At 38.4% G+C, this 15,139-nt stretch overlaps 1 protein-coding gene across 2 annotated transcripts in view; it reads left to right on the top strand.

Annotated features, from left to right (window-relative positions):
* Nucleotides 1-767: 767 nt before the first annotated feature.
* The window catches only part of LOC120523808 (52 kDa repressor of the inhibitor of the protein kinase-like), a 29,199-nt gene continuing 14,827 nt past the window's right edge, over nucleotides 768-15,139 (top strand). For both annotated transcript variants that reach the window (XM_039745431.1, XM_039745430.1), the window contains exon 1: nucleotides 768-1,098. In XM_039745431.1, coding sequence (XP_039601365.1) covers nucleotides 1,010-1,098 — 89 coding nt within the window. In that variant the 5' untranslated portion in view covers nucleotides 768-1,009. The remainder of the gene's footprint in view (nucleotides 1,099-15,139) is intronic.

The raw sequence follows: 15,139 nt of genomic DNA, 5'->3' as shown, positions 1-15,139 counted from the left end.
ATTCTACTGTATGTTAGGTATAGGCATTTGCACTTTTTCCCCCACTACAATTTAATATAATCTGTATATCCATACAGTTCTATTTTGCACTATATACATAAAGCAATTCATTCTGCTACTCAAAATTATTTATATATCATCTTATAGCCTGTATACTTCCCTATTGTAAGTGACAATAACCTAATCCAATAGTCTTATAATGGCCCTTGTTAACATACGTAAAATAATTTTGGGCAAAAACAGTATTTATTTTCATTCTTCAGTGTAGTTTTCAGTTTTGTTTCACAACGTTCAATTGTGTATGTGAAATTTGACTACATTATGCATTCAATGCTTAATAAAATCTTTAAACTGATACTTTTCGAGCAATTTTGTAAAGCAGTTATTAGAAAGAGAATTAACAGAATTCTATTGGGTATTCAGAGAATATCGTTTTTAAATTTTTCGCTGTATATAATACAATGTTTCTATTGTGTAAATTTCACAAGTAACTTATGCTGTTTCACTCCCAAACTATGGTCTGCGAAGCCCTGGTGTCTGTGTCCTCTGCTTGTCTCCTCCAACCCTACACTAAGTTAACAAAAGAAAACTGTTAAATATTTGGTCAGCGTTAGCTTTTCTTCCCTTTGCGATTGAATATTATTTTAAGAAGATGTCGCGCTGTTTCGATAATGCGGTGCGAGAGATAACAAAATCACAAGTCACCACGGAGCATTTGACGCGGACAACTACTGAAATGATAGGATCTCTCAGATCGCTCGTGTCCTCCCCTGCCTCCCTCCTTCTCTCGATCTCCCGGCGGTGCATTGTGGGAAAGAGGAGGATCGCTTTCTCCGCTGCTTCTCGGTTGGCGCTAATCCTCCAGGCCACATACAGCAGTGTAGTGCATGTTGTCGTTGTTGAGTAAACGCAAAACTGGGGATCCATTTGAAACCCAGTACTGCAAAGTTAGGGTGATATTACTTCATTGTTTGAATTCACATTTGGGAAGGTACCTTTAAATGAAAGAATGCCCAATTTCTGCGCTGCTCCGAACTGCACCAGGAAAAGCACCCAGTCCGATCTGGCTTTCTTCAGATTTCCCAGAGATCCAATACGGTGAGTTCTTTGTTAAAAGTTTACCCTCGGGGAACCGTACCATTTGATTTTTTATGTAAACATTTGTTATGGTAGTAATGCTTTGGTTTACATATAACAGCGGTACACGCCTTTTTTGCGGAAAGTTGTGAAGACGGCACGCGGTATTACTACAGGGCTGGAAAGCATGTAGTAGTAAATGAGGTGCCAAACTACATGCCATGAGGTCTTTTCTTGGCATTTCCGCTTACTAGTACTCGAGCACTTAATGTAAAGCAGTGTCTACTTCTGTGCAGGAGGGGATTAGCGCTCGTGTTGTTAGGCCTTTCCAGTGGAAAGTAGGCGGAGTTCTGCCGCCATCACTATCAATGATTCCGCCCAGGAAGGTCTCTGCGCGTGCGCATCACAATTTACATTCTAATATAAGTGGCAGTCCATGCCGTTAGTTTCTCACGCTTAGCGGGGTAAATAGTCATTTGGGCAGCACCGAGTACACGCCTTCGCACTGAGACAATTTGGAATTGGCAGTGAGCTTAATCTATATTTGTTTGGGTTGTGAGAAGAAAATCGGAGATACGCACGAGGACGAGCTTGCAAATGACTTTTAGAGGTTGTAGGCAGCAGTGATTTCACGTGAAGTATTGTCATGTCATTTTCTATTCCTTTTAATCCTGACCGTGTTCGCAGCGGGGCGCTGAAGCCTGGTCCAGCTATCAAGGCTCAGGACAGGAACAAACCCTGGACAGCACACCAGTCCATCGCAGGGCAATTTTAAAGGTTCCTGAAGTCATCCTGTCGTGTTTTGTGATGAACAAACACCGTGAGGGTCACTTCGCCATGAGTTAGGCAAAGTTCCGGCCATTTCCGTAATTTTGCCAAACTCTGCAAAATCCATTGAAGTCAATGGGGAACGAGGAACAATACTAGTTTTCAGTGGATTATAATGATGTAATGGTCTTTGAAGTGTCTGACAACTATGCTGGAATTGTCTTGTGGCCAAAAATGTTATCAGAGCTGTGAGGCAGCAGTCCTAAGCACTGCACCACTGTGCCTCAAACAACAAATGATGCAGACAGAACAAATACCACAAACAAAACACATGAAATTGACATCAAACTAGCAATAAGTAATTACAATATAGATAATTGCACTGACAGAGTTCCAATCTTGGGGCATACATTGGCCATGCCACGAAGCAACAGAGTGAGACTGGCCTGTTTCTTGTTCCATTGTTTGAAGTTGTGGCTCCAGGTGCAGAGTGTTTCCTATATATGTGTGCACATCTTTTGTTTTTTTTTTATTAATTTTATTTGAAGAAAGTATTATTCCATACAGTCAAGTCTAGCTTATACAACAAAGAAGATAACATTACATACAATCAAGTCGTACTTAACAAACCAGAATTCAACCCCCACCCGAGAGAGAGAAAAACATATCTTTAAAAACAACCATTTCCATGATATAAATGCTTATTTTAAAATTGTATTAATTAGATCTTGACATATTTTAAAAACATTTTGAACATCCTCAAAGTGAGAATTATTTTTTCAATTTCAAATAGTATAGGACAGCAGTTACCCACTGACTTTACAGTTGGGCTGGGATTATTCCAGTTGACTAAGTCCTTCTCCACTTTAAGCCCATCTGAGAATACGCCAAACACAGCTGTTAATGGGTTAGGAGTGATTGTGACACCAAGGCTGTCTGATAGGCATTCCGTGATTTTTGTCAAAAATTATGTTAATTTGTTGCACTCCCAGAACATGTGACCCAGTGAAGATGGAGCTTGACTGCAACATTCATAGGTTGAATCTTGGCCTAGAATACATCTTTTTTTATTATTTTATATTATTTCACATGAATCAGTCTGCAGGTCTAGGGGACAACTTAACAGTCTGTAGTGAATGACAGCAGAATCTGCCACTGCAAAGGCTGCGTCCACAGGACTTCTTCCTAAATGCCCGTCTTCAATTTCTCCAGCTTGTGGAATTTAAATCACCAGAGTTTCAGGGATAGAGCAAAAGACTTGATGCTGAGAGAAATTAGTAGCTTAAATTGCTGCAGTCTGTTCAAGAGAAAATGGCAATGTATAATCTGATGTTATAGAATGGTTTTTCACTTGCATCCGATTATGTTTATTTTTAACACAAGACAAGATTTTTTGGATAAATTAGGGCTTCTCTTTAGTACAGTTTTTGGCTGTAGACAGTTTATCGTAATCGAATGATTGCTTCAACTCTGTTGAATCAGGTTAACGAGAGCACCACTGCTCTTAGCAGTTTAAAATTACTACCCCTACTTTCAGTGCCCCTTCATGTGGTTTTGGATTGGTTTAGAAATTTTACATCCAGTTAGCTGTCCACATGTTCCCACCTAGTTTTAGGCAAAATTCACTCCTTGTTGTCTCCAGATAAATATATTGTACATCTGGCTCGGCGAGACTAGTGTTATATTGGTAGTACTCATTATGGTCCCATTGTGTATTCATACCTAACAATTTTGCATCTTACATGTAATTCCTTACAATTACTTACATTATGTTTCATCTGCCACAAATCTGCCCAAGCTTGTATGCTGTCCAAGTCCTTCTGTAGTGTTTCAACAGATTCTAGATTATCTGCCAATCCAGCTAGCTTGGTATTGTGTGCAAACATAGGCAGCTTGTTATTTGTATTTTTATCCTGATCATTTATTTATATATTATAAATAGTGGCGGCCCCAGCAGTGACTCATGAGGGACACCGCTCTTAACATCACCCAATTCTGATAAGGTTTCTTGCACTTTAACCCTGCACTTCTTGTGTTTTAGCCATTTCTGCAACCATCTACACAATACAACCTGAACTTCCACTTTTTAGTTTGATGCCCAACCTCTTATGTGGGACCTTATCAAATGCTTTATGAAAGTCAATATAAATAATTTATGCACCATTTTGATTGTATCCTTTTGTGGCACAACCTTTCCTGTCTGAACTCATTTTGACTGTTCACTAACACTCCTGTTCTCCTGTGCTGTTCAATCTTTTCCTTAATAATTCCTACTATTAATCTCCTTAGCATTAGACCCGAGTGTCACTCGGGCTGTAAAAACAGTGCTAAAAGCATTTGTTCAGAGTGTCACTCAGGCAACGGTATAGAAACGTCTTGCATAAGACCAAAGGATTACTTGGTCTGTAAAAGTGCCAACAACTTTGGTGCAGAGTGTTACTCGGGCAACAGTATCGGCTTGTCTTGAGTAAGCAGCAGGACCAAGCCTTACCCGGGCAACGGTGTAGACGTGTCTTCTCCTAGCCTTATAATGAGATCTTGTAAGAAACATCTCTCATCAGCAGAGATGACGAGGTGAATCTGTTTTCATGCAGTGAAACTGAAACGGTCAGAGAAACCAAAAGTGATTCAGATGAATATGAAAGTCTCACATGTGCAGTGTTCTCTTCAAATTATTGTTATTGTTTGTATCATTTTTATCATTCTACTTTCAACATTTCTGACTTTGTGCTTTTAGTGTTTTGCACATTTTACAGTAGAAAGATGAGACTATATAAAAATGTAATTTTTCAAGCCAAAAAATGAAATGCTTTTTACGTTTTAAGGAAAAATTGTTAACTCTAAGGAGGTTAAGTTACCCATGATGCATGTTAAGGTTACTGGCCTATAGTTTCTTGGATCTGTCCAGTAACCATTTTTAAATAGAACAGATTACTATTTGCTATTTTTTAGTCCTTAGGAATTTTCTCAGTTCACAGTGACTTTCTAAAAATGTACATCAAGGGTTTATATGTATTCACTTAACTCCTTAAGGACTCGAAGATAAATTATTTCCTGTTCCTGCTGATTTGTCAGCCTATTTAACTCTTTCAGGGCTGATGTTGACTTTTGTTGAAATTCAGGGGTAGAGGATGGTAATCGGCTGTAAACTGCAACAAAACTTGCCCTTATGTTTTAGTTCAATTCTCTTTGCTGGAAGTAAAGTTAAGTAGCGTTGTTGATTTAACCTCGATTCTCTGCACATACATGAGTAGCGAAGAGCAAACAACCTCTAAAATTGCATCGATATCTAGTAAAAGACCAAAGCAAATGTGCAAAGCATGGATGTTTTACGTATTATCACTGAATCAGACTCTGACTTGTCAGACTTGGAATTTGATGCAAGTGATTTGGAGATGGATATCAAAAACGAAATTGAGGAGCCAGCATCAGCTGAGCGGTCTCCAGCTGATCGTGGTGCTGAACACATTTGTGTAGCTGATACAGCCTACAGCATTGTTCGCCTGGGAAGACCACCATTTATGAGGTACAAACCATATTGAGTCACATTGCGACTACCACCGCTGCCCACGAAGACAGCCAGGCACTGCTGCCAGAGATGCCGAACATGCATCAACAGCAGCCACAGCACGTAGCAACAGACATTTTATGTTGATTTACATGGGAAACCACTGCTTTGTGTGCTTTTCAGAAAACTGTGTTTTTTTGGAAAAATATTCAGCCCTCAAAGAGTTAATCTAAGCACTACTTCTGCCTCTACGACTTCAAATCACTCAGTACCTCCTTAGTGGTCTTTGTTACTGCGATGAGATTATTTACTTCCTGACATGTCAAAACTTCAGAAAAATGCAAGTTTACAGCATTCACAGTTTTACTTTGTGTGTATATTTTAACTCTCAGTTACTATTCTTGTTACACTCCACCTTCTCCTTGGCTGTTCTTTTACTACTAAAATACTGAAAGATTCTCTTTAGGTAATTTTTCTGCATTATTCTGCTCTTAACATCCTTTTAGCTTCCCAAATGTCCTCCTTAGTGGTTTCTCTCATGCTGTCCTACACCCTATAAATTACATTGGAGTTATTAGTCTTACACACCCTATACAGCTGTTTTTTTCATTGCAACTTATTTTTCATCTACCTGGGAATGATGTTAATCTTGATCCAGCCCTGCATTAACCAGCCCTGCAAACAGTTCCTCCAACTTGCAGGTAAAACCTGGGGTTTGGTGGTAGGATTGGCACTCCAGGCACCGTAAAAAAAAAATCCTCACACTGTTCTAGTGTGGTGCTGAGTTGTCTCCTGCTGCACTCGGGTCTCAATCCAAGTGGTTCGTTATTTCGTGGGTGCGGCAATGTGCTGTCAATGCATGCTTCCAACCTCTCTCTCTCTATTAACCCACTGTAAATTGTAAGGTGTTAGGTAAAATGTTTTTAAACTTGTTATGTTGCTCCTAGACTGTCTCTATGTTTAACTGCTTATCCCAATTTATCCGTTTTATACTCTGCCGCATATGTTCAAAGTATGTCCTACCAAAGTTAAATGTAACAGTTGTAGTGTTTGCATCCATACTCTTCCAAAACACTGACAACTGTATTATATTATGGTTAATTGACCTTAGTGGATCGATTGCCTCTATCTTGGTTATTACAAAATACCAAATCTAGATAGGCTTCACCAAATGTTAGTGCTTTAAAATACAGTGTTAATAGAACAGTCACTAATTATGTTAAAAACTCCTGCCCTTGTATTCTGCTAATTGTAAGGTTATTCTAGTTAATACTGGGGTATAAGAAGTCCCCCATGGCTATAATCACCACCTCAAAACTTGCTTTTTTAATATTTTTAAAGAGATGCGCATTGAAAGTACTGTCTGCATTGGAAGGGTCTGTAGTACACTTCTAAAATATGGCTTTTATTAATAGTGCTTTCCAGTTGAATCCAGATTTTTTTTACTAAGATGTTGCTCATCATTCAACTGAACAAGATAGGCACATACATTCTATTTAATATATAAGCAGCAACCACCCCTCCTTTTCTGTTCTGTCTATCTTTCCTGTAAATGTGTACAGATCTATGTTATATTCATCTCCACCTTTGCTCTTTATGCAGGTTTTTGTTATTTGTATAATGTAACTACACTCGGCTACATACAACTCAAATACAATTGTTTTATTTTTGATAATTCTACATTAATGCAAAAAATGTTAATATATTAGTTATATTGCTTTTGCACTTTAACTTTGGGCAAGAATTTAAGTTACCATGCATATTGTTCTTACACTACTGTATTTCCTTTCATGTACTGTTCTAAATTTGGCTTGTCCTAAACATGCTGTGCAAGGCTCTCTATCTCTTGAGCAAACTTGCATTTTAATCCCTTTCATCAATGGGTTCTCCACTATCAAAACCTCCCTCTTTCTAGGAACTGATTTTGACATGGCCCATTGGTTCCCCTCATGCCTCTTTACCACCTTATATTGTTCAGAGACTCTGTTCAGTTTTGCAAGGTTCTGAAAACTGTTTGACACTTCCAATTCTGGAGCTTATGCCCCCCGACAAGTGTACGCCCTTTGTCTTGCACCTACATCCTGTTTGAGTTTAAGTTACCTTAAATGTTATTGGTGTACTTACTGTTTCACTGAGGATCTATAATGGCAAAGCAGATTCAGAAAAACAAGAGCATTTGGGATTGTCGTTTATACTTTAGACGGTTGTGTATTTTTATACTTGTTTATTCATAATTCTTGAAGGAGTACATAGGTCTATATCCTTGATATTGGTTTATAATTCAAAAGTGACAACATCAGTTTTAAACTCCAAGTGACAATCCAACCAACAAAAAATACATTCTCCCTCTCCTACAGCAACAATGTGTAAGCCTATGTTAGATATTGTACAGCCAAAAATACTAGATGAGTTTTGCTCAACCAAATGTAGGTGTAGTAGTCAAATTTAAAGGAATAGGTAATACCTTGGAAAATTTATGAACGTGAGCAATCTGCAGTATTCTCTCAAAGTTCAATTCTCTCAAAGAATTATTCATTAATAATAATAATAATAATAATAATACATTTTATTTATACAGCACCTTTCTCCTTCTCTGAGTCCCCAGCCAGTACAATCTAATGAATCATAAAAATGTGCTGTGAATAAAATAATACATAAGGCATGCACTCACAACATATGACACTCAGTATTTAATTGAGATTTAAAGAGTTTAAAGCAATTTAGATCTCTTCTCATCATAAAAAGTTGTTATGCGCAGCCTAATTGGAATGTTGTGAAGGTGTCAGAAGATTTCATTTGCCCAACTGTTAGGTATTATTTAACGATTGATGAAATACAGCCTGGCATATTGATATGAACAGCTGTGTAAGTTAATAGGAGAATTTTAAATAAGGTGCAGTATTCTTTGTCATTTTTAGAACCCTCTCTACAGAATTTGAGTTTTATTGACCTGAATTTTCTGTCATCCTAGTGCAACATCGAGCATAATCAAGCTAATTAAGAAAAAGTAACCTTGTGATCTTACTGTATGGAACTCTCTAAGAGCTTAACAAAGAAAAGTATGTGATTGTTATACCAAAATTAAGTTAGCAGCATTATTTTAAATCTGGTAATCACATAGCAATGTAAAGCACACAGAACAAAACTTGGGTTCCAAAGGACCTTGCATGAAAGCATGGTGGAATTCACAACCATTTGAAATCATTATCACACCAATATATAAGCATACTACTCATTCACATTTTAGTTATAACTTCTTTAGATACAGTTTGATTTTAAGTTTTATTTTGGGCTGCTTCTTTTGTTTCTGTTATAAAGAATACAAGCAAAATAAATATTGCAATGTATTTATTTAAAAAGGTATAAACATTTTAATAAGAAAAAGCTTGTGTCAGAACAGCCAAACTAGACTGCTTCATAATACACACTGTTACAGTATGTTTGATTATGTGTTTTATTTTTTAACTAAGTATTTTGTTAAAATATGCTGTCTTCTCAGTTCATTTGTAAAATAACTTTTTTTTCATATACAAATGAGCTTTCACACTGCAACTCCAAGCTGTGTTGTGACTTACAGAGTTAGAGCACATACGCTTTCCAGTGTGGCTTCACCTTTCTAAAATAGTGGATGCAGTTACAAATGCCTACTAGCACTAATAAGTAACTTGCACATATACCCCTACATCAATTTATAGTTAATCACACTGCTTCCTTTCTTGGAGTGGCAAAGGGGTTTCTTCTCTAAAACTTTTGATCTCAGCTGCAGCAGAATCATGTGCAGATATTGGTGCAACATTATCTTTGGCAGGGGAAAATGTAGCTCCAAGCAAGTCAGCCAGTGCACTTGAGCTCCTTGGTCTTTTCATGAGTGGCATGGATGAAGAGCCATACTTGTAGTAAGGTGGGTGATCAGCCTCCTTTGACTGGTCAATCTCCTCCACCAGACTGTATACCTCATCTTGCTGCTGAAAAACATCAAAGCACCAAATCAAACTAGTATCGGTGGCTCTGTGCTAAAGATCTTTATTGGTATCTGAAAGGTTGCTGATTCAAATCCCATTACTAGCAGAAGGGGTCCTACTCTGTTGGGTCCTTGAGCAAGACCCTTAACTTGAAAATTGCTCTGGGGCATAGTACTATGACTAAACTGGTGCTCTGACCACCAAAGGTCATGAGAAAAGGGAATTAATCCTGAGGGATTAATAAAGTATATCAAAATTAATTTTACAATAAATTTACTACCACAATACAAATTTCTGAACCCAATTTCATCCTAGTACACATTTCTACTTTTCTACATAATTATCCATGTCCAGCTATTAAAACTAAATTGCATCGTATATAAATAAAAACAAACTGCCTAATTTATTAATTTATTTACTTACATTATGTTGCTTTTTTATGGAAACCACCAAGGCATCAATCATTTTGGAGTAGGTCTCATCGATCTCTGCTTCAGAGAGAAAAGGTAGATACTTAAACCTAGGATCAAGAGCTGATGCCATGCACTGTGTCTTCCTCTCATAATATCTCCTTCCCAGATCTTGTGCTATTATCTGATATCCTTCACTATCTGTATGTCATCCAGTCTTTCCTCTGAGCTAATAGCAAGCTTGGCATAAAGTGGTGCCACGATAGATAGAGTGAGCTCCTCTGACATTACCAAGGTGGCATGTTTCATTGGCTTGAGTGCCTTGATCACTTCCTCAGCACATGTGGATTCAAGCTGTGTGCAAAACATCGTACATGTGTCATAGTGCTGGGAGGTATACCGGTTCATACCAAAAACCCGTTTTTGATTTTTGTTATGATATGGATTTTTCTTATACTGCAACACCGGTTTAAATAGCCTAAGCCACGTTCGGAACGTGGAGCAGTGGGAAATTTTTTAAGGGGGGGACCTTTTTCACTGCTGCAGCGCTAAATATGCATGCAACTGAGTAAATGCGTTAGTGGAGGTATTGAACGGTGAAAATGGACAGAGAACATTCCGAAACTGAAGCTGTAGCGAACGATAAAGTTGAACATGATGACAAAGAAGAACTTTTGCCAAAAGAAGGAGCCGTGTTTGTTGTCTGGAGATGCTTTGGTTTTAAAAGGTTGGATGTGGACCATTGTGTTCAAATGTGTGAATACCATTTCTATACTATTGGATAATACTGCAAGCCAAGTAGGGCTGCAAAGATTAGTCGACAAAAAATAGTCGATGCGTCATAAACAGAACCTTCAATAGAGGCTCCAGTCACAAACAACCACATTGGTTTTTGTAACTGCAATGCACTACATGAACATCTGTGGGGAGTATTGTTTGTTTTTGTTTGTCAAGACACACACAGTCCTACCAATGCAAGCATCCTGGAGCTGTGATGCCGCCGTCTCCCGAGAGGTAAGTTTTAGCGAGTAAAGTTAGTGTCATGTGTTAACGTTGATGTTTGTACTATAATGTGTATATCAAGGTTTCGACAAGGATAGTTAACCCTTAAACCAACACATACTTGGGGGTTAATGCACCCCTGGATGCCAAGTACTTTTTAGCTGTACTTTTTAAGTAAATATCACAATTCACAAAGAAAATGTGAAATTTTAATGGAACACATTTTTTTTTTCATGCAAAGAGCATCACAATTACTGTAACACTGATCATTTTACACAATGCAAATGAACTGTAAAAACTATAAAAAAAAAAAAAAAATAACACTACTGCAAAAATTTATTACTATATGTTCAATATGCAACTAAAGTCCATCCATCCATCCATCCATCATCCAACCCGCTATATCCTAACTACAGGGTCACGGGGGGTCTGCTGGAGCCCATCCCAGCCAACACAGGGAGCAAGGCAGGAAACAAACCCCGGGCAGGGTGCCAGCCAACTGCAGGCAACTGAAGTCATTGATGAAATTCAATATATCACTGAGCCAACTGCGCTTGAACTGGCTGCATGCAAACACACGGAGGTAAACGCTGATGATTATAGGCCCATCTAGTGCAGCGGCTGAATCCCAGAGACAGTGTTGCTGCAGTTCTGCTGGGGCTGGCAGTGGTCATGAGCTGGCTGCTCAACGAATGTATAGCACTGACTGATCAGCTCTGGCGTTCTGGCAAATTGCACTGAGGAACAACTTTTCCTGGTTGCGGAGTTCAATGAATGTATGTCGCCGCATATACAGTGGTGTGAAAAACTATTTGCCCCCTTCCTGATTTCTTATTCTTTTGCATGTTTGTCACACAAAATGTTTCTGATCATCAAACACATTTAACCATTAGTCAAATATAACACAAGTAAACACAAAATGCAGTTTTTAAATGATGGTTTTTATTATTTAGGGAGAAAAAATCCAAACCTACATGGCCCTGTGTGAAAAAGTAATTGCCCCCTTGTTAAAAATAACCTAACTGTGGTGTCTCACACCTGAGTTCAATTTCCGTAGCCACCCCCAGGCCTGATTACTGCCACACCTGTTTCAATCAAGAAATCACTTAAATAGGAGCTGCCTGACACAGAGAAGCAGACCAAAAGCACCTCAAAAGCTAGACATCATGCCAAGATCCAAAGAAATTCAGGAACAAATGAGAACAGAAGTAATTGAGATCTATCAGTCTGGTAAAGGTTATAAAGCCATTTCTAAAGCTTTGGGACTCCAGCGAACCACAGTTAGAGCCATTATCCACAAATGGCAAAAACATGGAACAGTGGTGAACCTTCCCAGGAGTGGCCGGCCGACCAAAATTACCCCAAGAGCGCAGAGACGACTCATCCGAGAGGTCACAAAAGACCCCAGGACAACGTCTAAAGAACTGCAGGCCTCACTTGCCTCAATTAAGGTCAGTGTTCACAACTCCACCATAAGAAAGAGACTGGGCAAAAACGGCCTGCATGGCAGATTTCCAAGACGCAAACCACTGTTAAGCAAAAAGAACATTAGGGCTCGTCTCAATTTTGCTAAGAAACATCTCAATGATTGCCAAGACTTTTGGGAAAATACCTTGTGGTCTGATGAGACAAAAGTTGAACTTTTTGGAAGGCAAATGTCAAATGCCGTTACATCTGGCGTAAAAGGAACACAGCATTTCAGAAAAAGAACATCATACCAACAGTAAAATATGGTGGTGGTAGTGTGATGGTCTGGGGTTGTTTTGCTGCTTCAGGACCTGGAAGGCTTGCTGTGATAGATGGAACCATGAATTCTACTCTCTACCAAAAAATCCTGCAGGAGAATGTCCGGCCATCGGTTCGTCAACTCAAGCTGAAGCGATCTTGGGTGCTGCAACAGGACAATGACCCAAAACACACCAGCAAATCCACCTCTGAATAGCTGAAGAAAAACAAAATGAAGACTTTGGAGTGGCCTAGTCAAAGTCCTGACCTGAATCCAATTGAGATGCTATGGCATGACCTTAAAAAGGCGGTTCATGCTAGAAAACCCTCAAATAAAGCTGAATTACAACAATTCTGCAAAGATGAGTGGGCCAAAATTCCTCCAGAGCGCTGTAAAAGACTCATTGCAAGTTATCGTAAACGCTTGATTGCAGTTATTGCTGCTAAGGGTGGCCCAACCAGTTATTAGGTTCAAGGGGCAATTACTTTTTCACAGTCGATGTACAGGTAGGTTTGGATTTTTTTTTCTCCCTAAGTAATAAAAACCCTCATTTAAAAATTGCATTTTGTGTTTACTTGTGTTATATTTGACTAATGGTTAAATGTGTTTGATGATCAGAAACATTTTGTGTGACGAACATACAAAAGAATAAGAAATCAGGAAGGGGGCAAATAGTTTTTCACACCACTGTACTTGGCTTTGGCGTGCTTCCAAATTGCACTGGAAACCGACTCAACAAATGTACTTTTCCGAATATACTTGGCTCCGGTGTGCTGGCAGTAATTACCTTGTTACATATTTTAGTCCATTATTATTTTTTTTTGGCATAATATAGTACATGATGTGATAAACTACAACACTTTTCTTTCAGTGTGTGATGATTAAAACATCTTTCTGTGTCTGCAAAATCATTCTTATGTATTCCTGCTACCTCTACTCGCTCTGAGCGTCTCTTCTCATCAGCTGGGAACATTGTCTTAAAAGAAGAGAGCCAGCCTTACACCAGAGCACGTCGAAATGCTCATGTTCCTGCACTACAATCAGGAATATATAAACTGAATCTTTTATAAACTGTACATTATTGTTTTATTTTATTTGAATTGAAGCTTTATTTAAACTTTTGGACTTTAAGACACACCAGTGGCCATTTTTGGTTAAGTTAAATGCACTTTTTGTGTTTAAAGACTATGCGCACTTTAGTTTGTATTGTTTATTGTACAGTATTTCTTTTTTATTGTGATGGTCGCACTAATATAAAATCACCTGAGTATTTTCAAATTCATATGTTTCACTGGTTATTTTAATTTGATTATTATTAATTTTAATTGTGTTAATGCAGAGACATCAGGGTAACATTCGCAGGTGGACAGACGTGAGCAGATGAGGTAAGACATGCACTGAAACCAAGAACAGGATGTCCAACCACAGGTAGCATGCATCAAAATAGTCAGGCATGAAATAATCGTGACTAATCGAAAAAAAATTGAACGATTAGTCGACTACCAAAATAATCATTAGTTGTAGCCCTAAAGCCAAGTTGTACTTGTTTTATTTTTTTTTTTCAATACTGTGTAATGTACCTGGGTACTGTGTAATAGTGTGACGACATGTTGACTTTATTCTCGACATTTCCACTTTAATCTCGACGCTTATGACAAGAATGAAGTCGATATGTTGACTTTATTCTTGTAATTTGTCATTAAAGTAGAACATTGTAAACTAAACTTCATCTTAAAATGAATATTTAATTTACTATATTTTCTCAAACATCGTCATAAGTTAATGAAGCACATTAAATGCTTTGTGTTAACTGTTCCCCGAGCCATGTTAATCGCTACTTGCTTCTTAAATTGACTTTCTCTTGCACTAAGAGGAGGCGCAGGCAGCAATCACAACACAGAATACATTAATTTCATAATATTCCTGCTCCCTGAGCATTTAGAATGCTAAGATAAATACTTCAATATAATTTTAATGATTAAATGCATTAAAGCATGTATTAATCATGGTGGTGTGGAGGTTGCACTGCTGCCTTGCGTGTTTTTCTGGTGGGTTTACTTAGCGTGCTTCAGTTTCCTTTCAAAGACATGTAGGATGTAGGGTTTTGTTATGCTATATTGACCCCAGTGCATGTATTACTCTTATTCACCCCGCAATGTGCTGGCGCCCCGTTCAGGATTTGCTCCTGCCTCACACACAATACTTGCTGGGATGGGAGCAACCCTGAATGGATGACGTAATTAAACATGTATAAAGAAGATTTTTTTAAAGTTCTGAACACCCCGTGGTTTAAGTTTATAACTAGTTTTAATTTCATAAAGATGTTTATCGTGTGCTGATCGGTTACGTGGAGAAAGAAAAAGGAAAGATTGGAACTGGGGGTTTGGTATGTCAGACAGGGACAGCTCAGAAGAACATCCATTGAATTCTGTGTTCGTGTCTCTGACCACCAGATCACGAACCCAGCACTTACACAATATTTAAGTTAAACCTGTGCAATACCCATTCATACATCCAGTTTTTTGGTGCCTCGTCACATCTGCCATAAAGTTCTCTACACAGAACGTACACCTGGGGACCCCTTACTGCGAGGGAGCAGCACTACCGTCACACTACCGTGCATGCTTAATACCTGCTTTAAACCCATTTCATCATGAAAATAATATCAAGTATTTATCTTAGCATT

The sequence above is a fragment of the Polypterus senegalus genome, chromosome 2 (genome assembly GCF_016835505.1).
Source record: "Polypterus senegalus isolate Bchr_013 chromosome 2, ASM1683550v1, whole genome shotgun sequence".
NCBI lineage: Eukaryota > Metazoa > Chordata > Cladistia > Polypteriformes > Polypteridae > Polypterus > Polypterus senegalus.
Note: the sequence above shows the minus strand (reverse complement) of the source record. Positions and strands in the feature narration are given on the sequence as shown.